This window comes from Pezoporus occidentalis, unplaced genomic scaffold (assembly GCF_034315485.1).
Source record: "Pezoporus occidentalis ecotype Australia unplaced genomic scaffold, CSIRO_AGI_Poc_V1 ctg45, whole genome shotgun sequence".
In the NCBI taxonomy this organism is placed as follows: Eukaryota; Metazoa; Chordata; class Aves; order Psittaciformes; family Psittacidae; genus Pezoporus; species Pezoporus occidentalis.
This window is the reverse complement of record NW_026915780.1, coordinates 3998588-4022017: the sequence shown is the minus strand read 5'-3', so window position 1 is coordinate 4022017 and position 23430 is coordinate 3998588. Positions and strand designations below refer to the sequence as shown.

General features: G+C 50.2%; 2 protein-coding genes across 5 annotated transcripts in view; one reads left to right on the top strand and one right to left on the bottom strand.

The window, feature by feature from the left end:
• LHPP (phospholysine phosphohistidine inorganic pyrophosphate phosphatase) overlaps nt 1–15397 on the top strand; it is a 74067-nt gene extending 58670 nt beyond the window's left edge. Inside the window, exons 7-8 of one of the 3 annotated variants that reach the window (XM_062635204.1) lie at nt 13517–13598; nt 15299–15397. In XM_062635204.1, coding sequence (XP_062491188.1) covers nt 13517–13598; nt 15299–15382 — 166 coding nt within the window. In that variant the 3' untranslated portion in view covers nt 15383–15397. Of the gene's footprint in view, nt 1–13516; nt 13884–15298 lie in introns of those variants that run through there. The other 2 variants (XM_062635202.1, XM_062635200.1) reach the window with 2 other exon arrangements.
• Nucleotides 15398–19261: 3864 nt separating this feature from the next.
• The window catches only part of FAM53B (family with sequence similarity 53 member B), a 48880-nt gene continuing 44711 nt past the window's right edge, over nt 19262–23430 (bottom strand). For both annotated transcript variants that reach the window (XM_062635236.1, XM_062635237.1), the window contains exon 5: nt 19262–20135. In XM_062635236.1, coding sequence (XP_062491220.1) covers nt 19827–20135 — 309 coding nt within the window. In that variant the 3' untranslated portion in view covers nt 19262–19826. The remainder of the gene's footprint in view (nt 20136–23430) is intronic.

Below are 23430 nucleotides of genomic sequence, written 5' to 3'. Positions count from 1 at the left end.
GAAACAAATGCCCCGATGTCACTTCCATCCACCAGCGTAAATCACAGCTGGGGTGGGCGATGCTCCCTGGGGAGGCTGGACCCCAGCCCATGGTGCATGAGGAAGCCGGGGAGCTCCAGCACATCCACTCATAGCCCCTGTGCATCACCCGTGCTTGCAAAACCAGGATGCATTTCCTATTTGTGTAAGTGAATTCAAGCCACAGGGATGGAACCTGATGCAATGTGGCATCCAGGAGGCTCCCTGGCCCGCTGGGGCTTCACAGTGACTCCAAGGGCTTGTCCCATAGGAGGGCACGTGCACGGCAAGGGGGGATGCATAGATCAATCCTCAGCCCTCTGGATTGCTGCCAGCCTTCCAAGCAGGCAATGCTTGGAGCTGATGGCTGCACAGAGCCCTGTGAGGGCTCCTTTGTCAAGGGCATACCCGGGCACTGAAACCGCAGGGACAGCTAATTTATGTGAGAAGGTTTCCAGTGAATCAATGGGGAGGGCACTGCTGCCCAGGGGCTTGCTCCTCTCAGAGTGGTTAATTGCTAATCAGAGGCTGGCTTCAGCTGCTCCCATTCTCTGGCACTTTCTGCCTGTCAATAGAAGTGGAGAGGCTCATGCTTTATAACCGAGATGTTTATCTCACCTCAATGTGGGAAGTGCTAGGAGGCTGCTGTTTTGTACTGCACGGCTTTGATGAGGGAAACAGTTGCTGTTGTTTCAGTTTCAGCCAGATTTTCAGACGAGGAGGTGGGAGGAGGATGCCTTAATTAATCCTTTGGGAAAGTGGCTGGGATTCGGGCTTGGTTCGGGTTTGTAGCTAAAGAGCATCTCCCACATTCAGAGCAGTGAAGCTCAGGTCCGAATGTTGCCGTGCGTTTCTGCAGCTCTCCAATGGGCAATATTCCTTCCTCCTTCAGGCAGCCTGCTCCATTATCCCAAATGAAGTTGTTGCTACCAGACTCTGAAGCTTGTCAGTCTACAAACACTTGTGGGCTAGCTTAAATAGTGTTTTATTCCTCTCATGAAGTAATACATGGTAATGGCTGCTGGGTAGTTAGTCTGAATGTCTCAAGAGATAGTAATCAACTGGAAAGAGAAGGTCTCTGTACAGATATTGGCTGCTTTTGGCAGGGGCTATTGAATATGGATTAGGAAGGTATCAAACATTCCTTTTTCTGCCTGTTTTTAATCATGTTGAATGGCAGCATGGGTTAGAATTGACTTGTCTTCGTAAGCAAGTAGTTTTCAGTAGAACACGATTTCACCACAGCATTTACTATGATCTGCTGATACCTACCTGAGACCCCCAGTTTATCTGCATAAATGTTACTTAAACATTTTTTTCAGGCCCTTTTTTATATTATCTGGATTCTTGAAATTTCCAGAGCTTCTGTATTCTCTGGGTGGTGGTTGTTGGCTTAGCTGTGAAAGCACAAAGAGGCTTTGTCTGGAGTCAGCATGCTGGTATGTGAAAGACTGCCATGGGATGCAAGCTACCATTAGCCTTAGAGGCTAATGAGTTAAAATCAGATTACAGTGATGCAGGCAGAGTTAGCTTCAGAAGCTGTAAGAGGTCACAGGGTGAATGGAAAGCTTTACTGAAGCCCTTAGTCCTACAAGATAAATGTGTTCCAGCAAACCCAGCTGGAGCATCACTAACACATCACTTCTAAAGCTGGACAAGTGACTTCCAGTGTTAGGAAATACATTGGAGACCCTGGAACCAGGACTTGGGCAGATGCTGTTCAAAGTCAGAGTGTGGATACTTGGTGGATGGCAACCTGGTTATGTGTTACTTCCCATGGGTCCCATCGGGTGGGAAACTGCAAGCACCTGTCCCAGTGTCCTCGCCCGTGGTGTTTCAGGGGCTTGTCTCATCTTGCTTAATATTAGTGAATAATCAAGTATAGGAAACTACCAACCAAATCATTTCAGTCCATAGCAAAAGCAGGGCTCTTGGGTACAGGTGTGTCGCAAACACACACCCGTGGAGCACACAAGAGCGGCCGATGGAGAAGTGTCAGAGAGTATCACTAAAAGCAATGTGCTTGTGGAAGCCTGAAGTCCACATCAGCCTAGAGTTGGTTTTAGTGATGTTAAATCACTAAAATGCCCCATTCCTGGCATTCTAAATTGGGCAAAAAGGAGAAGTGTAAAAAGAGGGGTTGGTAGCAGAAGAATGAAGGCTGATGAAGCACAGGAAAATATTCCTACACCAGAATACCCAAAGTAACCGAGAGACCTCCTAAGTGCTGGAGAGAACCCAGCCTGTCCTGCTGACTTCAGAGGGCTATTTTAAGACATAGGCGTTTTTACTTTGGTTTTACTCCAGCATTGTAGATCTCCATAAGGGAAGGCTGGAAAACGACTTCCTGAAGCGCACCCAAAGCGAAGGCTCATGCAGGTGGCAGGATGGAGGGGTTGCACAGCCTGCGGGTCCTAGCCTCCTCTTTGGAACCTGAGTCAATATTTCGTTAGGTTGTGGAGCAGGAGGAGGCCTGAGGAGCTTTGTTCTCAGTGCTTTTTCTTCCTGATGGGTTTCTTCAGCCTGGGTTGGAGTCAGGGCTCCTGCTCGGGATTTGACTGCAAGAGGATTTCACCCTTGACTTTACAGAGCAGAAAAGCTGTAGTTGGACACTACAGGACATCTTTAACCTGTACTAGCTTAAATACAGATATGTGCACTCATAAAACCTGCAGAGTATTGCCTATGTAGAGAGCTACTCAAACAGTTTACACTGCACATGTGTGATGCACTTAAACATTCATTGCTTTCTCAAGACATGCCCATTTGTATGGACTTGGGACAACTCCAGGCTGCCTGGCTGTTTCCATCCGGCGTGAATGTATGGAATGGGAGTAAGGTGCATAAACAGGTCTGGAGGAAGGTTTTCCATTAGCTGCAGGTAGTAATTTATGGTGGGAAAGCAACAGGCAATTAAACCCCTTACATTGCTGGGCATTAATGTATAGTGCTGTAAGTCAGAACATTTCCTTTAATGTTTTACTTAATGAAGATGAAGCCTCCCTCTTTATGGTCTTAAGTCCTTTCCACGCAAGGGCTTGTTTCAGAAATGTCTGTATTATACATACCCACATAGCACACACACCCCAAGCTTACATTTCAAGCTAGTGCTTCATTGCAGACTAGGGAAAAGCCATCAGAAAGGATTGATTCGCCCTCCACAGATTGCTCTGCGCGGTCTTGAATGCAGTTTGGAAGGGATTGGCTTTGTTGGGTTGTTTTTAACATCAGAGGCAGATCTCCACCCTAAGATGCCTTGCAAGAAGTTAGCAATCTGTGCAGAGGATAGAGTCTTCTTGGCTGTTCCACCTCCAGTACAAAGTGATCCTTTGAAGCGTTTTAAATACTAGATTTTCCCAAAGGTATCGAGCATGCTATGTAAATAAACTTCATTTCAAGCCAGGCTGGGTTACAGAAGCAGCCAGTCCACAGCTAAAACCAGTATGATGGGCCTTTCGTTCTGTAAAGGATTTCACTCCCCGCTTGAAGCAAAGGGAGGAAACCAGCCTCAACAGAAATACTCAGATAAAAGCAAATACTTTGGATACCAAGAAGGTAAAGCAGTCTCCATGCTGCTGTTCTTGTTTATTTGTTCTTTCTTCTCCTCTGTTCTAAAACTTTAAGCCTTTGTTATTGATTTAGTATGTAAAAAATGTACCAAGTTCAGTCAGATCCTAATAAATACTAAGTACCATCCCTAAGCAGAGGAAACTGAGCTGCTGCTATGGCCTTACTGATGCTTTGAGGCCACCTTTAGAATGGCAGACTTTCAGATTTCCCTTGGGAGAGGTCACATGCCTGCACTGGAAAACTCTTGCACTGCGTGTTGCACTGGAGGTGGGGATGGAATTCCCAGTGTGCCCCCCTTTCATCCACAGCTCTTCTGGGTACCTTGCACAACTTCATCATTGGTTTCTGGGTCTTGAGACCTGTGAAGAATTGACTCAGAAACCATCTTAACCTTAGAAGGATGAATGTGGCAGGGTCTGAAAACAAGTGATGGCAGTGGTGGTGCCTGGTGCCATTGCTCTGAGCAGGGTAGGTGTGGTACAAAGCTAGTAATGATGGAGTCCTGATGATCTTGTGCTTTCAGGCTGTAACAGCCAGCAATAAACTGCCATGGGAAGTATCTAGTCAGTCCCACTCAACCTAATTTAAAGAAGCTATTTGGAGGTGGCCATGGCATTTATTAGACATCACATATGCAGAAGTGGTGGATGGGGACCAATGGAGAGGATGGTGCTGGAGGCTCTGCAAGTTCAGCAAAGGGTACAGACCTTGCCTGTGCAGAGCTGATGGGCTGCAGCACCCGGAGCTGAAACCAGGTGTCCCAGCCTGAGAAAGCTGGGGCTGTTCAGCCTGGAGTAGAGAAGCTGCATGGAGACCTCAGAGCAGCCTTCCAGTATCTGAAGGGGGCCTATAGGGATGCTGGGGAGGGACTTTTCATTAGGCACTGTAGCGATAAGACAAGGGGTGATGGGTTCAAACTGAAACAGGAGAAGTTCAGGTTAGATATAAGGAAGAAGTTCTTTACTGTGAGGGTGGTGAGGCTCTGGCACAGAGTGCCCAGAGGAGTGGTAAATGCTCCATCCCTGGTGGTGTTCAAGGCCAGGTTGGACGCAGGGGCTTGGAGCAAGCTGCTCTAGTGGAAGGCATCCCTGCCCGTGGCAGGGGATTGTAACCAGATGATCTTAAGGTGCTTTTCAACCCAAACCATTCTATGATTCTATGAATGCTTTACTGCTATTCATCCCTCAGTGACATGGCTTAGTGGTGGCCTTGGCAGTGCTGGGGGAATGGTTGGACTTGATGATCTTAAAGGTCTTTTCCAACCTAATTAATTCTGTGATTCTGTGATTCAGTTGTTTCAAATTTGGGATTGTTTATTTGGCTACGCAGAGCAAGCTCCCCATTGCCTTGACTGGCATTAGGTATTTGACAAAGCCCTTGGAAGACTTCAGCAAGACCAGGGGTTTGTGCTGACCCTGCACTAAGCATGTGCTGTAGCCCACAAGCTGGACACACCAGCGACCTTCATCTGAGGAGCTGTAACTCAAAGCTGGAAGGAAGTGGGTATAAACCTCTTGCTGTTCTCCCGGTGCAAGCAGAGGGCTGAGTGCCAGGAGCACCGGGGATTTAATCCTTACGCTAACAATGTTAGCTTAGCATGCTTTCCATAATCCATTCTTAAGCATGAACATCGATGTGGTTTGACACCTTGGAAAATGTGCTAGCTGGCTTTCCCCAGCCCACTGCTCCCTCCCGTGTCCTGCCTGATGCGAGGACCACGTGGAAGAGAGCCAGGAGGAGAAGGAAGACCCCATGGCCATCCCTGCTGCCCCTGCATAGCTATACTGTGTGTCCAGGCCAGTGGTGCTGCATCTTTCCTCCTGTGCTTCCAAAGAGCTTGAGATACTTGGCTGAAGCGTGGTGCATACGTACAGTATGTCATCATTCTTTGAACAGCTTCCCATCTTTGTGGATGGAATTGACAGAGGACATCCTGCATTTCTCTAAGGGAGGTGTCCTAGCCTAAGATCTCCATTGCCAGTTAAGAAAAGGGATTCAGTGTGGGCTTCTTATTGCTGGTCCATACAGAACTGTGCTCTTTTCTGTTGGCTTTAGGAGCTTTGCTCCCCAACAGCCCCATAAAGTAGCTCAGAGGCTGCAGGCACATGGCACAAGGCTTTACTTCATTACTTGCTCAGCTGCCAGGGAGGCCTGGTTTTCTCATCCCTAAAACAAAGCAAAGAGCAAAGCTGCTGATCAGCTCCATCACTTTAAGCAGCTGAAGCAGGCTCTGAAAAATAAACAGCTCTGTGAGATGCTACCTTAGATGTCAGATGCCAGAGGACCAGGAGCTGCTGTCTGGGTGATGTGCACGGAGCTGTTTTCCCGGCTCATGCAGTCCGCTGTCACTGGCAGAGGTTGGAAAGACCTCAGAATAATTCATGGAAATGTGTTATTTAAAAGCTTTGAGTTACTGCTGGTGTGCCCGGAGAAGCTGTGGCTGCCCCATCCCTGGCAGTGTTCAAGGCCAGGTTGGACACAGGGGCTTGGAGCAAGCTGCTCTAGTGGAAGGTGTCCCTGCCTGTGGCAGGGGTTGGAGCTGGGTGAGCTTTAAGGTCTTTTCCTATACAAACCAGTCTGGGATTCTATGATCCATTGGCACTGTGGACATGAAAGTGCAGGTAGGCAGATTATGAAGATCTTATTTACAGAGTGGCTTAAGCAAATGAGCCTTAATTTGGAATAACTGTAGCAAAGCTTCTGCTTCTGCTTTGGAAGGGGCAGAAGTTCCTGAGGAGCACATCCAAGTTATCTGGGGGAGCTGTGCATGCTCAGGTGGCTCTGAGCCCTTTCAGAAGGTATAAATAATACATTGACTCCAGGCTTAGGCTGAACTCTTGTTTGCTAGTCCAAATATGTATTTCCTTTCATTATATCAGTCAATAGCATGAGCATGTTTAGAAACAGGTGGGTTCCTGACACCCTTGAGCATAGTGAGGATGGATGTAATATTCCTGTCTGCTCTGGGAGGAGAAATCAGGCAGAGACCCCAAGGAGACGTCCTGCTGTGCTGGGGTTGTGTGTGATCCTCTCATTTCCTCATCCAGGCTGAGTACCTTTGCAGCCAAAGATGCAGAACATGCCTTAATCTTCCAGTGAAGGTGCTCTTTTGGCTTCCCACGTGGGGAAGGCTTGGGAGCAGGGAGGTACCGATGCCCAACACGTGCCTGAATTGGCTGTTCCTGCCCTTTGGAAGGAGAGCTGGCTGTGTGCGTGCCTGCCTGCTTGGGTTTCCTGGGAGTGGCACAGGTATCTCATGGTTTCATTCTCATTTCAAATTAAGACTGATTTAGTGAGCACCATCTGAAGACCAGTGTTAATATCCTTAGGGTAGCTCAGATTCTTGTGCGGTGAGCAGCAGTTTTTAATGCTGTATCTTTGTTTGGAGGTTATATTATCACAGAGTTGGCCTAATACTTTTTAAATTAAACTTCTCCAAACAGCATTTGAAATCTTAAATGAAGACTTCTTTTATAGCAAAGCTCCTTTCTTGCCTGCGTCTGGATCTGCCAGGATTCTGAGGCTTAAATCTCCATGCGATGCTTTGCCCGTGCATAAGGCAGCATTCGTTTTACACCTTTCATATGGATTTTGTAAGCAATGTATTAAAAGCAAGCAATGAAATATTCTCTTAGGTGAAGGTCTTTAAAGTGCCAAACAGAGTAAGGTGCCTGAGCACCACTAAGCTTCCAATTCAGCCCTTAAAATTAATCTTTCCCACTCTTATACTATTAAGTCCCATTAATAGCTAATGCATTAGTTGCATTTAAGATGCACATCTGTTCAGATATATGCACAAAGGAAATATTGATGTCCAAATTCTTTCTCAGGGGCATTTGAAATGATTTTCTACTGAATTGAGTAAGGTCATTTGGCAAAGCCATGCAGGTCATCAATAATTAATCCAAGCAGGCTGTGCTGAGTCTCACGGTGCTTGCAAACACCCTGTTAGACAGGAGAGTTTGGCAGAGCAGAGCCAGCTCTCAGGTTTGCTCTGCAAACAGTGAACGTGCCTTTAAGGGGGAGAGGGAGACTTGCTTTTATTGAAAACAGCTGTACTGTACTTGCATTGCAGCACTAGGTGCATCCATATATGCTGTGCAGAGCTTCTGATCCCCCAGTCCATCCCGATCCAACCTGGGGGCCACTTAAACACTCCTGGCATATACGGTTTGTTTCCACCACATGCCGGCAGGCTGCAGGAATGCAAGAGATGAGATACGATTTGTCTCAGTTAACTTTAAACTGGACGAGGGGAGATGAGCTCTTAGGCAGAGGTTCTTCCCTGTGAGGGTGCTGAGGCGCTGGCACAGGGTGCCCAGAGAAGCTGTGGCTGCCCCATCCCTGGCAGTGTTCAAGGCCAGGTTGGACACAGGGGCTTGGAGCAAGCTGCTCTAGTGGAAGGTGTCCCTGCCCGTGGCAGGGGTTGGAGCTGTATGAGCTTTAAGGTCTTTCAATTACCTGATCAATGCATATTAAGTATCTGAAGGGAGGGTGTCAAGAGGGTGGTGTTTCCTCTGGTTTGTTCTTGCTTAAGCAAGTACGTGGATGAATCTGTGTATGTCCAATCCACAGCCTGTACAAACACTTCCAGGCCTTTTTAATCTCCAAAACTCTTAATCTGTCATGTTCACATGTGCTGTGTTTCCTGAGAGAGAAAATAAATAGGGATGGGTGGAGGAAAACAACTCCCTGCGTCATCCACTTCCTCAGCACCGTCAGTGGCCTGGTGGTGCACTGTGGCTTGCAGAAATGGCAGGAATTGGGGTTATTCAAGGGGTAATTGCTCCCTTGGACGGGAGCTCCATCCCTGGCAGTGTTCAAGGCCAGGCTGGATGGAGTCTTGGGTGACATAGTTTAGTGTGTGGTGTCCCTGCCCATGGCAGGGGGTTGAAAGGGAATGAGCGTGATTTCCTTTTCAATCCAAACCATTCCATTATTCATGGAAGTTTGCCACTGCCAACCTCCAGCTTTTGCTGTCCTTGTCACCTCTGCCCCTTTTACTTCTGTATTTTAACAAAGCCCCACTTGTTCTCCCTGGACCACTTCAAATCTGCAGTCATAATCATCGTCTCCAACCTCCTCCTTGCTCCCTGATGTGATGTCCTCCACCAGATCTTGCAAAGTGCCAGGTTCAAAAGACCTGGTGGAGGACCTGATAGATCAAAGTGCAGCAGGGACACCAAGCATTCCATCATGCACCCATTTTAGCTCTACCAGTACTCACAGCATCCTCTTCTAAGGAGTTATTTCTGGAACTGTGTATCTGAGCTCATTAGTTAGAACATCACCAGCAACCAACTGGTTAGAAACGAACAAATTACCGTAACACTCCAAATTAAACCTTCTTGTACAGTTGAAAAGTACAAGTATTCACCCCAGGAAGTGCCTTGGAATTCAGGAACACAGAGATCTGGGGAATGTTTGCTGGTATTTGCCAAGCTTTGGGTAATTCATGAAGGAAAATAAGTCCCTATCCCCTCAGTCTCAGCGTTGCCTTTCGTGTTGAGGTGTATTGCCTGGAGAAGTGGTTGTACCGAAGCTGGTTTATTCTGCTCAGTTAAAGCTGTAGCAGTTTAATATAAATGGGAAAGATTAAGCAGCAAGCCCATGGACTTCCTTCAGATGTTAGCAAACAATTTGGCTGTTAATTTCTACCTGTTTGACTTTAAATGAGTTGCAGTTAAACACAGTTAGCTCTGTGTGCAGTTCTGCGAGGCAAGAGAAAAGCAGTGGAGGATGCTGGTTTGCTCTGACTGGGGTTTGCTTTCCTGGAGCTCTTGTGGGCATTGGCCAGGAGGAGATGGTATGGCAAGGTCATCTCTGGAGATCTCCTACTTCTTGGGAGTGCATCAGGGACTGTAGTGATAGGACAAGGGGTGATGGGTTAAAACTGAAACAGGGGAAGTTTAGGTTGGATCTAAGGAAGAAGTTCTTTACTGTGAGGGTGGTGAGGCACTGGAATGGGTTGCCCAGGGAGGTTGTGAATGCTCCATCCCTGGCAGTGTTCAAGGCCAGGTTGGACAGAGCCTTGGGTGCCATGGTTTAGTGTGAGGTGTGCCTGCCCATGGCAGGGGGGTTGGAACTGGATGATCTTAAGGTCCTTTCCAACCCAAACCAGTCTGTGATTCTGCAGCAGCATAGAAGGCATCCTCAGCTGCATGGCTTGTGCTTAGAAGTTTCTGTTGATGGTGCTGACGTCTCAAACAAAAGCGTCTTCGCAAGAGCCAGCAGGAAAGCAAGGATGCGGTAGCTGCCTTGTGAGGACAAACCTTCAGCCCTGGGTCACACACCCCATCAGAGCAGCTCTCCAAAAATCTGGTGTTTCAACCACAAAAGCCTCTCTTCCTGTTCCAGGGACATCTGTTTGTGACATAAGAAATGGGGTCCAGATATAGAATCACAGAATCACACCCAGGGTGCAAAAGACCTTAAAGATCATCAAGTCCAACATTTCTCCCAGGACTTCCACATCCAATCTACTAAACCACGTCACTAATAGAATCATGGGATCAGCTGGGTTGGAAAAGACCATCAGGTAATGGGGTTCTGTGAAATTCTGGGCCCTGCTCCACCATTGGGTGCATTTAGTAGTTTTGGTGCAGGTTTGTTTCTCATCATAACAGCAGGAAACGTTCTCTGCAGCCATTCATCAAGTGCCCATCAGCAGTGCTGTCAGTCCCGGTGATTTATCTGGGCTCTCGGTGCCAAACATTAAGCTGCCCATTTTACAAGGAAGAGAGTTTCACACGTGGCACCATGGAAAATGACTGTGTCAGTCCAAAGAAGCTAGCAGTGGTTACAGTGTCCGTTTGCATTCCTCTTAAAGAGAATCCTGTCAAACCCTGTCTCGCGTTTCACAGCCATGATAAGAGCCCCTGAAGAATATGCTGGTGGAGAAACGCTTTCAAGCTCTTTTATCTCCTTTCATGCAGCAGGGGGGTGTGCTCCTTAGCTGGGGAGTTAGTGTGGTGACACAGAGAGATCCTTTGTACCAACAGGGATTGCAGTGATAGGACAAGAGGTGATGGGTTCAGACTTAAACAGGGAGGTTCAGGGCCAGGTTGGACACAGGGGCTTGGACCATCCTGCTCTAGTGGAAGGTGTCCCTGCCCATGGCAGGGGTTGGAGCTGGATGAGCTTTAAGGTCCCTTCCAACAGAAACAGTCTGGGATTCTGTGACTCTAACAGAGGAGCAGTTTGTGAGCTGGGGTTTGCAGTCTCACCGAAGGCTGTGCTGCTGCAGAGGTCAGTGATTTTGGGATGCACAGTGTTACAGACCAGGTTTGCCAGATGACTGCAGCTCTGCACTGGAAAGTGAGCTCATTTGTCTTCTTCACTTTGGTGCCTTGCTTTGGGCTTTGGACCTGCGAGGTGTTTTCCTCACCCCCATTTGTAAAGCATGATGTAAAACCTAATTTTAACCTGTGATACTGATCGTGTGTTGATCAATCCCTGTCTGCTCGTGTTCTCTCAAGTCAAGTTGTGGCAGGTCTCAGGTTGAGCTGGATTCTGGGGCTCTTTCCATCCCTGTGGCCATGACTATCCATGTCAGCTGCCTCCACTTGGAGTTTTATCTACTAAATACTTTGTCCACACGTAATCCAGCTATTTCCTTTTTGTTCTCCATATGTTTTGCTGGAAACTAACGCAAGGTGCTGAGAAAGTCATTCCAGCTGGTATATGAAGTGTCCTAGGACAGCATGATGTGAGGGTTTGGTGCTTGGACAGCCCGTCCTTGCTGCTGGTGGGATGGCTGGCTCCCAGCTTGGTAGGACCAAGCTGCATCAAAAGGAGCCATACGTGGCTTAGCACAGGAACCCTCTGAAACCTGGTGTGGTCCTTCCTGGTCCCTACAGGGACACACGAGCAGTGCCTGTCCTGCGCACAGTGCAGTGTTAGGAGAGGGAAAAGCCATCCAAAATGATCAGTGCGTTACAGCACATTAAAGATATGAAGCATCTTTATCACAGTGCAACATGGGTAGAGGTCTGGAGGCTCTATAGCTACTCACATCCATCAGATCCTCCTCAGGAGATGACTAAACATCCTCCTCTCCCATAGCTGTCGGTGCTGCAGCAGCTGATCAGCTATCTATAGCCCCGTGTGCTCTGAGCCAGCTCCTCTGCTCATCCTAAACTGGTTAGTTCAGATCAATCCTTCAGCCTGAGACATCCAGGAAGCAGCAGGGTGCTGCGGGAACTGGCTCTGCAGTTCTAACTCTTCACTCGGTCACTTGGTAAGAGCAGCTGCAGCGTGGTACCAGGGCTGCTGGCTAAGAGAAAGTGAAGGATTCCTCATGGTGAAGCATGATCTACTCTGCTCTCATGAGACCTCACCTGGAGCATTGTGTGCAGTTCTGGTGTCCTCAACATAAAAAGGACATGGAACTATGGGAACAAGTCCAGAGGAGGCCACGCGGATGATCAGGGACTGGAGCACCTCCCATATGAAGACAGGCTGAGGAAGTTGGGGCTGTTCAGCCTGGAGAAGAGAAGGCTGCGTGGAGACCTCAGAGCAGCCTTCCAGTATCTGAAGGGGGCCTATAGGGATGCTGGGGAAGGACTCTTCATCAGGGACTGTAGTGACAGGACAAGGGGTAACGGGTTAAAACTGAAACAGGGGGAAGTTTAGATTGGATATAAGAAAGAAGTTCTTACTGTGAGGGTGGTGAGGCACTGGAATGGGTTGCCCAGGGAGGTTGTGAATGCTCCATCCCTGGCGGTGTTCAAGGCCAAGTTGGACAGAGCCTTGGGTGCCATGGTTTAGTGTGAGGTGCCCCTGCCCATGGCAGGGAGGTTGGAACAGGATGATCTTAAGGTCCTTTCCAACCCAAACTACTCTGTGATTCTATGATTCTATAATATCAAATCTCAGGTCATAAGGGGCAGTGAAAATTCAGCTTCTGCAGGAACAAGAAGGTTCACTTGCTGTCTGGGTCAGATTTCCACTTGGATAGGTCTGTTCTGACAGGTTGAATTCCCTGCCTAGACTCACCTATTAGGAATGGTCTTGTGGTGGTTCACCCAGATGCAGTTGAGTATGTGTGAGGGATGAAGGGATCTACACTGCTTGGCAGAGTCCTGGGCAGCAACTTCAAGGAGTCATTAAGGTGAATGAAGCGAATGCACGCAGAACAGAGCACTGCTGGGGACAGTGGAAAAGATGCCCTGAAAAGCACAGGCTTGGAGTTAACCCTGTTCTTTCCCAGACCAGCTGGGGTTCCAGGGTTAGTCTGTGGCTGGAGGTGCTGCTGCTCTGAATGGCACTCTCATGAGAGAATCATTTCTGCAAAGGGAACTGGAACTGCTGAAGGTTTGCAAAGCACGTGGCAGGGTGCTGGAGGTGTCCTAGAATCCTGGAATGGTTTGTTTTGGAAAGGAACATAAAGCTCACCCAGTTCCAGCCCCTGCCACGGGCAGGGACACCTTCCACTAGAGCAGCTTGCTCCAAGCCCCTGTGTCCAGCCTGGCCTTGAACACTGCCAGGGATGGGGCAGCCACAGCTTCTCTGGGCACCCTGTGCCAGCGCCTCAGCACCCTCACAGGGAAGAGCTTCTGCCTAAGAGCTCATCTCAGTCTCCCCTCTGGCAGGTTAAAGCCATTCCCCTTGGCCTGTCCCTACAGGCCCTGGTCCAAAGCCCCTCTCCAGGTTTCCTGTAGCCCCTTTAAGTATAACCTAAGTTACCTTTAGGCATTCCTTAATGATGTAGTTGTCTTCCGTATGAGGCTTTTCCCAGCTCTGTTGCACAAGGACACGGGATCTACTGTAACGTGCTGGAAAGACCTGAGCATGGGGGAGGTAGGGGGAGAAGAGGGAACCTTGGCATTGCCCTTTGTGATCACCACAGCAGCAAGACAGACCTAGGACACGGGACCCGCTTGGGATCCTGTCAGTGCTCAGCTGTGCCCTTCTGTGTCCTCTGCAGGCCCTGTGATGAGAACCACCCCCATGTGAAGCCCGATGCGTACGTGACCAACCTGGCTGAAGCGGTTGACATCCTCCTCCAGCAGCTCTAAACCCGATGGCACCATGGGTGATTGGAAGGAACAGGGCTGAGGCTGCACAGCAGCCCCTCCGTGAGGCCACCTCCTCCTCTCCCACCTCCACTTGACATCAACAGCCCCAGCCCCAGCCTTGCCCGGGCTGGGGAACCCTTGAATACCCAATGGAACAGGACTGAAATGATGGACTGAGCTCATCGTGAACACCAGACCTGTCCTCCTGCGCCTCTTGAGTGTCCTCCCCTTGGGGCCAAGCCCCTGCCAGCTCTCCCACAGTGCCAGGCTCTTCCCTGGCTGCCCAAGGGGACCCCTGAGGGTAATGCTGGGGGGGGCTGAACCCCCTTTAACTCTTTGTTCACACCAGGGACCCAGCCTGGGGGTGCCTGGGTGGGAAATGGGGTCCCAGCCATTCACAGACAGCTCTTCCTGTTTCTCTCACCCATACTGTGCCTTTTGAGGTGCCTGGGATTGGATTGGGGTGTCCTTGGAGGGTGATGGAGGCCACCAAGCCCTGGGTTGGGGTGCACCGGTCCAGCCCCATTCTGTGGGGTCCCATTTGTGCCTCTCCTACGCACAAACACCCTTGTGGGGCAGGGGACATCCCCGATCCCTTGGCAAGCTGCTAACTGTGTTTCTCCCATGATAAGCCCCTGTTTGGCCCTGCCCTGGGATGGGGCACGGGAATCTGGTAACACTGCGACACTTTATGGAGTAACAGTCAGGAATAAACCCCATCCTGTGGATCTGGGCTGTTTATCACTGTGTTCAGTTGGATCAGCCCTAATAGGGATGTTTAGAGGAATGTGAAATGCTTTTCACTACCTGGAATACTCTGGTGAGGGCCATGGGATTGATGGGCTTTTCCTTCCCTCCGTGGGGTCATCTCCCAGTGGCTGTATGTGTGGGGATGTGGGTTTCCTACCTCTTCCCATTAAAATCCCAGCCCTGTTGCCAGGGCACTGCTGGTGTTGAGTCCCACCCAGCTCCAGCTCATCCACCACTGGGTGCTCCAATGGGAGCATCACTGCATGGCATGGCACAGCATGGTACAGCTGGCCCTGCCATGGGGGCCAGCACAGGTGACTTGGCTCCAGCCAGTGCTGGTGCTCCTGGCATTACGTTTATGGTCCAAGCTGGGAACCAGTCTGTGTAAAGCACCGGCTCCATCATTCCTGCCAGGACTATAAATGCTGCTCTATAAATATGAGGTATAAATGTTCAGCCACTTCTTTCCTTCTCATAGTCATTGCTGTTCTCCTAGATACCAAAAGCACACAGGCATACACCAATCTCCCATGGCTGTAGCTACCTGAACCTGGTCTACATCCCCGTGGCTTGATCCTGCTCCAGCAGCACATGCCTACTGAGACCCACTGCATCAGTTCAGCCCCAGCTCAGCCCCATCCTGCTGCCAGGGGAGTGCTCAGCATGGTCAGGCTGCCAATGATGCTCCATTGAGCCGGGACAGACATGAGACTGGGTTTTGGGCAAGACTTTGTGCTTTAGAGTGCAATGAAATGAGACCATTTGGGCTTTAACCTGCTTCAGACCTCCCATGGGACCATGGAAAGGTGTGCAATTACATATACGTTATATGCATTTATATATACATGCACTTAGGCAGCATGCTCTGGCCACTGTTTGCATACAGCTACTGCTTCCTGCATGTGCAAGGAGGAGGTACATGGCAATTCCAGCTATTTTTCCAGCATTCCCAACAGCTGAAGATGACCCTGGTCGCTGCAGGACACGGGAGGGATGATGCTCTGTGTTCCTGGAGCAGCCTGTGAGCGCTGGAGGTGCAGGGCACCCTTTGGAGACAGCAGGCTAAGGAATTAAATCATGATAAAACAAAACACGTGGGAAAATGACCTTGGTGCATGTCTGAGGTCTGGTTTTGTACCTCTTACCCTCTGGGTAGTGGTTCAGCCAAAGGGGACGGTACCGACCACATCCACGCACATGAAGGATGCTGTGAACCCTGGATCAGCGTTAGGGCTGTGATGGACCACTGAGAGTTTCCTCTTTATCCCCTAATTCTTCCTTTGTATTCCATCATGCTCAGCCTGTCGCTTCAATCTGATTAAGTTTTGGCAGATAAACATCCTGCCATCTGTCATGAAACTCTGTGAACTGTTTGCTGGCTCAAGGAAACGCAGCAGTTTTCCTCTCGGATTTGCAAAGGGAGATTGCCCTGTTTCCCCAAGGATTTAGTTAACACCCTCCATGTGCCTTTGCTCTGCTGGGAGCTCCTGCCAAGCATGAGTTTAGGTTTTCTTTTAAGGGGAAGGACTTCATCTCTGTCCTTAAACACAAAGTGTAACGTGCTGCTTGGTGCTTAAATATTGACTTGGATATTGCTGTCGGCTCTTTGGCTGTGTTACAGCTACGTAACAGCCAGTCTCAGGTGGGGGGGCATGGGCTGCTCAAGGAGGGGATCCTGCCCCTCTGCTGCACTCTGGGGAGGCCCCCCTGCAGTCCTGATCCAGCTCTGGGGCAGCAGCACAAGAGGGACGTGGAGCTGTTGGAGCGAGGCCAGAGGAGGCCATGGAGATGCTGCGAGGGCTGGAGCAGCTCTGCTCTGGAGCCAGGCTGAGAGAGGAGACCTTAGGTGAGCTTTAAGATCCCTTCCAACACAAACCACGCTATGATTACATCTGCCTGCACGTGAACATCCCAAAATGCCCATTTCCTCATGCAACCCATGGCTGGGACTCCCATGCTATTTCTAACACAGACACCCCAACGGAGGGTCCCAGATGGGGGCTTTCCCAACCCACACCCATTTTTGGGACACCATCACCACCCGCATCCCCAGCACCCATGGAGATGCCAAGAAGGTTCATCCAGACCCGCTATTGAATAGAAGGGCTCCTGCACCCATCAGACTCCAACCAGAGGGGCAGCACTATCCCCAACTCCCTCCTCCCCGCAGCCACAGGACAGCACGGAGAGGCGAGACACCCCCGGGGGTTATTGAACCAGGAAGCTTTATTTACACAGTAAAAGTAACAAGCAATTTCCTGAGATTGAGCTGCTCTAGTGCAATCAAGTCATGGAGGGGTACGAGTGGGCAACCTCCTCACCAGCGGGGAGAGGACACCGGCACCTCCTCCCCGGACACGCACGTCCCGCTGTGCTTGTGCAATTGCCAGCGAGACTGCTTGGCTACTACAGGTCATAGCTTCAGAAGGCTTTATTCCTTCCTTCCTTCTTCTGCATGGGTTATTTTTTGGCCATCCTCTTCTTTTCCAGTCATTCCTCGAACATCAAACCCACCGACGCCGTGAAGCACTGCTACGATCCTACAACATCCTACGTAAGTCTGGTTAGCCTGTTCAGCCAGGAGCTTTCAAACAATGCACTTGAAACACAACTTTATCCACCAGCCAAAGAGGCTCTGCTATAACGTGGAAATATTACAATCTATTTTACAAATACTTCTTTAGCTGTTTTGCTTTGATTTCCGTGTAATCGCAGCTCAAAGAGCTGCATCTGCAAACACACCATGTGGGCTATGACACTGCCTATTAAAACCCCTGTTCTTTTGCAAGGTGATGAACCCTTATTGCTGCTGGCACAGCTGCTGCTGGCCAGACTGGGTCACGTCTTGTACAAGTCACCATGTCTCTTCACAATCACGAGCCTGTTTTAGCTACCTAGCAAGGAATAACATCCCTTGTCTGCATATTACTTTAATATCACATTCTGGCAGCCGGCAGGAATTAGCCGGGGAGGGGGGGTACCAATACAAAAGCACCTGTGGAATAGGTGAAGTCCATTACAAACCAAGAGCAGGATGCTCTGCTCTGCTGCTGTGGGCACAGGGATCTCCTGGTGCCAGGGAGCAATCGGACTTTACAATCAACAGGATGTCCCCTGAATCTGAGGCACGTACTATATTATATTTAATCTTTTTCATTACTTTATTTATATATATATTTATATATATATAAATCCACAAATGTTTTTTTTTTACCTCTACAAGAGAGAGAAAAGAAAAAGAGAAATTTAAAAAGTAAGGCTTTCTTAAACTGAGAATAAGTACATGAAATCATACAAACCCAACAGAACACCCAACAGGACACCACCGTGGCCTCAAAACCGTGGCTGACTGTAGTCTGTGCCTACGCTAACGTGCCCAGTCTAAGGCCATGACTCCTTGGAGAAGCATCTTTTGTAAGGCAAACGGGTTGTGCTGTGTGTAAACTGAATGCTACGGCTATGGTGAGTACAGCTGGGGAGTGCTCCATCACTCACCTTCCTACTGGTGGGCTTAGCATGGCACCGGTAGCAGCCCTTGGAAAGAAAACGGGAGCCCTTAGGAATTACAGCCCCGGTGATGCAAGAACCCATCCCAAGCTCTGTGGCAGCAGCCGGACCTGGAGTGGGGTGAAATTGCCCTTTTTCAGTCAATTGGGAAGAGATGCCAGGGATGTGTCAGTGGAAGGGGAGATGGAGCATTAGGAAGACTCAAAGCTGAGAACTGAGGGGTGGCAGGAAGGCTCAAAATGATGCTAGGGTGTATTTTCCTTTTAATGATTGCATTAAGTGGTGCTTTAAGAGGCAGGGGCTGGACTGGATGAGCTTTAAGGTCCCTTCCAACCCAAACCATCCTAGGATTCTATGAGTCCCCAGAATGAAAAGACATCCCTGTCATACCCAAGTATTTTGGGCTGTCTCTGCTTGCCTGGAGAGAGTGGATGTGGCCACTGCCATGAGCAAAACCTCTGTGGGTCCAGGATAGGGATAACAAAGAGCTGGTGGGAGATGCCACACACATCCCAACCCACCATGGAAGAAAGTGCACTAATGTAACCAGGAATAAGGAATAAAACCTGTACCAGCGGCTCAGCCCTGTCTGAGTTACAGGCCCCTAAAACATTGCCAATGAGGGTGCTGAACCCTATTTTAAGGGGGTGCTAAACCCCCTTTTAACATTGCATCTTCAGTTGCTGTTGGTATCAAGGACTTTTCTCCTTTCTCGCTTTGCAGAGCTCAGCAACTAAATCCTGAGCACACGAGAACCTGCAGAAGATGCTGGAAGCCACTCGTACAGCTTTCCTGGAGCTTCAAACAAACAGAAAACCAGAACAAGAGGGAGTGAAACAAAAACCTATGCGTCCTTCTAAACCTGTTAGCAAGGGGACAGCTTATATTGACCGAAGAGAATTCGTATGGTACAAACACAACGGTCACCACTTTATCTGTGCTTAGAAAAGGCACAGAGAGAGGAAAAGCTTTCAGTGCTGCTACCTGGGGTTTCAGCCTTTGGCCAGCTGACTTTGTCAAGTGAGCCCGTGCTGTGCCCCCCTTCACAGTGAGACAGAGCCACAAGCCAGGGCGGCAGCCGTGCCTCAGGTAGCAAAGAGGGCACAGCCGCTGTGAGTGGGTGCACGGTCCAGCCCTGCTCCAAACTGGGTGCTGGGGAGGGTGGCACCGAGCCTGATCGGGTCTTTGTCACCAATGGGTTTGAGAGAGGGGGCTGGGAGGAAGAAAAATAGGGAAGACTGAGAATATAGGGAAAAAAGGCATTTCAGCATCCTCGGGTTGTGCCCACCAAGTGCGGCTGTGGATGCTGCCCCGCACGAGGGCCAGGGGTCCCTTTAATTCCTCATCAGGAAAAGGAAAATAAGGAAAAAGAAGTAAAAATCCAGCTCTCACCAATATGAAATTTAAGCAAAACTCTTCACTTGTGATTTCCTCCTCATGGCACTGCCAGGGACGTGGGGTGCTGGGGCTGCACAGGATGCTGCAGAAGGAGCTGCAGCCTCCCCTGCAGCCAGTGCTTGGTTTGAAAACCTCAATATTCTGGTTTCCCCCCATTTTTCCAGTCCCACGGGTGGTGGTTTCTCCTTGTGCATCCCTTTAACAAGCACAGGGGAGCGTGGCCAGCCCCATCAGCTCCAACCCTAGGTTGGTAAACGCCATTTACTCACTAAAGGCGAGCTGTTGGCCATCCCCATGCCTGGTGTTCCCAGTTGGACAAGGCAGTTCCCAGTCGGACAAGGCAGTCCTACCCACCTAGCTGAGCTCTGGCTACAGTAGTTACAAAGAATGTCAAGATTTACACACGCATGCACACAAATTGCTCTAAATACCTGATGAAGTTTTGGCAAAGCTGCTTCGTCCCCTCCGGAGGGGAGCAGTGGCAGGACCCCACAGCCCCATTGCTGGCAGTGGGGAGCCCTGCCCGGCTCTGCTGACACCCGGGCGAGAGGACCCGCTCCCTCTTCAGTTGTTCTCTATCTGCTCGATGTCAATCTCTCCATCCAGCTGGAAGAGGCTGTCGGTGCCGGTCCCAGCACCGTGCCATGCTGCAGCATCCTCCTCCTCCTCACAGGACAGGTCATCCCTGCTGGCCTGGTGATCCTCGCCGCGCGAGCGCGGAGGCTCCGGCACTGGAGTGCAGGCGGGGGTCCTGCCCGGCATCACCTCCGGGGAGCAGGGGGCTGCAGGCCATGGATGCGGGGCTGGGATGCGGCGGGAGCCGTCCTCGGCCGCGGCGCTAAGGCAGGTGAGGCTGTTGAATGTCTGTCGGTTCTGTGAAGGGAAAGGGGGAACAGGCAGGTGAGATGGTGAGAGGCTGTTCTGAGCTCTTCAACAACGTGAATGTCTCCAACAACGCCATTTATTACACTAGCAAAGAGGAACTCACAGGCACAGAATGGTTTGGGTTGGAATGGATCTTAAAGACCAGCTGGTTCCAGCATTCTTTCAGTTCAAAGCCATTCCCCTTGGCCTGTCCCTACAGGCCCTTGTCCCAAGCCCCTCTCCAGGTTTCCTGCAGCCCCTTTAGGCACTGGAGCTGCTCTCAGGTCTCCCCTTCAGGAGCCTTCTCTTCTCCAGGCTGACCCAGCCCAGCTCTCTCAGCCTGGCTCCAGAGCAGAGCTGCTCCAGCCCTCGCAGCATCTCCATGGCCTCCTCTGGCCTCGCTCCAACAGCTCCACGTCCCTCTTGTGCTGCTGCCCCAGAGCTGGATCAGGGCTGCAGGGGGGTCTCCCCAGGGCACAGCAGAGGGGCAGGATCCCCTCCATGAGCTGCTGCTCACACTCTGGGGGTGCAGCCCAGCACACAGGGGGGTTCTGGGCTCAAGCACACACTGAAGCTGGGTCATGGGGGAGCTTCTCATCACCCAGCACCCCCAAGTCCTTCTCCTCAGGGCTGCAAACTTCAGCCCCATCAAGTATCTGGAGCTCAAGTACTGCTAACCCCCTGCTGTGGCTCGTGGCTCTCCTCCCTTATTAAAGACCACGCGAGGTCAGTTCTCTGTCCCTCACCTCTCCAACAAAGAGGCTCCATGGCTGGTTGCCTCAGCCAGAAACTTGATGCAGTTTATGCACTGCCACGACTTCAAAACAGTTCCAAGCTCTGACAGCGCTGAGGAGCTTGCGGGCATGCAGAACCCTTGTCAGCAGAGCACACACCACCTCCCGAGATGCCGCCTGACCACAGGCGTGCTCACCGGGCAGGGCCTGCCTCTTACCAGGCTGGTTTTGACAGAGCAAACAAAACCCTTATTAGTGAGTGCCAATGGAAATAACGTGGCCAAGCCACTGGTGTGTTTGCAGAGCGTGCGCTTGGAGCAGGAGGAGACCGTGGGCAGCTCAGCAGCTTGTGCAAGCCTCTCACAAGAGCCGGTTTGCAAGCGAGTGTCTGATGGTTCACTCACTTCACACTTCACATCTGGGCATGTCCCAACCAAAGGGCCTGAAGGTGAGCAATAAACAACTGGGGGGAAGCAGCCCCCTCAATAGCCAAAGCTGTTCACCTGAGCTATGGCCCCTAAAACCACAGCAATAAATAGCTGTCATAAGCACGTGAGCATCAGCGCTTCCCTCCTCCTTACATTTCCCCTCCTGACATAGGATTTACATGCAGTAAGAAACATGAAGCGTATCTGAAGGATATCTTGAAGTAATGAAGCTCTGGGTGAGGGGATTCCTTGCTTTTAAAGATCCCAATCTCAGGGGAGGCTTTTTTAGTGTCATAAAATCCTAGTATGGTTTGTGTTGGAAGGGGCCTTAATATAGGTTAGACAGATGTTGTTAAACTAACACGGATGTTGGGTTGCCTGTGGATGGCAGGAGGGTGTAGGAGAGCTCTTTGGGTCTCCTGCACTCATTTACCCAGGGGAAGGCAAACCCTACTGCTGTTTCCATCACACCTTATCTCCAAGAGCCTGGGCCAGACTGAAGCTGCAGTAGCCAGAACACTGGTACCCAACAGAGCATCGCTCCATGGAGTGACACTGCTGCTGCCTGCATCTGCTCCAGCACAACTCAGGACCAAACATGCAGCAGCCTGAAGATACAGCCTTGCTCCAAACATTCCCAGCAATGTTCCTGGGAAATTTATGCACATCTGCTTAAGGGCTTTTTTTGCTTTCAAATCCAGGTAAGCTGGGACTAACTCCACTGAAATAACTCACCCCAGGCTGTGAATGAGGCAGAATCACCCATTTACATCCTCCCTGAGGGATGCAGGTCAAAGCTCCTCCTACTTCACACTCTTAAGAAATCAGAGGTACTTGTGATGAATTCACACCCACTGACCACATGTCACCAAGAGGCTTTAGACACTAAATGATACTCTATGGTGAAACGAGTCCTTGCAGGAGATGATACAGAAGCTGCTGTAACTGAAAGGAGAAGTTCTTGGTGCCCAAGGAGGAGCTGGCCATTGCCCAAGCTGGTGGGGATGCATTTCCCATGGCCTTTAGTCCCTGAAACCTTCCAAAAGCCCATAACCCACAAGCCCACGTGAAAAGAACATGCATTTGTCCTTTACAAATGCAACTGCCCCCACGTCACCCTGTTAAACACAAGCCGTGCCTCTCCATGCCGCCTGTCTTCCAGGTGCTGAATGCCTAACAGCTTCAAGCAGAGATCTGCACACTGTGGTTAATGGACAACCTGTAATTACCACTGCAGCCGGAGAAGGCCTGAGGACATAGCAGAAGTATTTTCTAAGTACTCAGAAAACATCTGCAAGCATATTTCCAACAGTGATTTAGGCACTTGAAAGCCCAAGCCTCCTGAAAGTCAACAGCCCTCTCAGAAGTGCAAATCCCTTCTACAAACAAAACTCTGGCACTTCTGAGAACCTTCATTTTCCTCCTGCTAAAGGAGCTCATCTCCCAGCCCCGGTGCCTCCCTGGGCTTGGTACCCAGGCACGGGCATGCCAGGATGCTCCACAGCACTTCAGAGAAGGAGATGGGTGATGTCCACAATGATGAATGAAGGAGGATGCGACCTAGAGACCAACAAAACAGGCTCACGGCATGCTCTTCCCATCCAAACAGAAAGTGTTTCCAAGCTTGGACATGTCTTGGAGAACAGCCATGAAGGTACTTGACTTCCAGGGATATTTTGCATTTTATTGGACTTTGGCAAGATAACCAAGCCAACATTTTCCCTGCTCAAATCCACACACGCTGCAACCCAGTATCTTCCACGTGCAGCGCTGAGTCACAGAATCATTAGGGTTGGAAGGGACCTTTGGAGATCATCTAGTCCAAGACCTGGAGTCATTCCAGGGAGTACTTTTACCTTCCCTTGAAAGAGGATGGAAAAACCCTTCCAATGGTGCCATTGCTCCTAGTGCTGCGGCTCCCAGAGGAAGGCCACGTGCGGAGGCGTTCCCTGTGACGCAGGTTTGACGGTGATCAGCTCGGAAAGCAAGTTTCCACAGGCACCGGCTGTGGCAAGATCCCATGGCTCACCTTCCCGGTGTGGGGAGTTGCAACGGTGCATGGATGAATGCGCTGGGGAATGGTACCCTCAAGATGAGATAACCGGCACTAGCATTGCCTGTGCTGGCTGTGGATCAGCCACC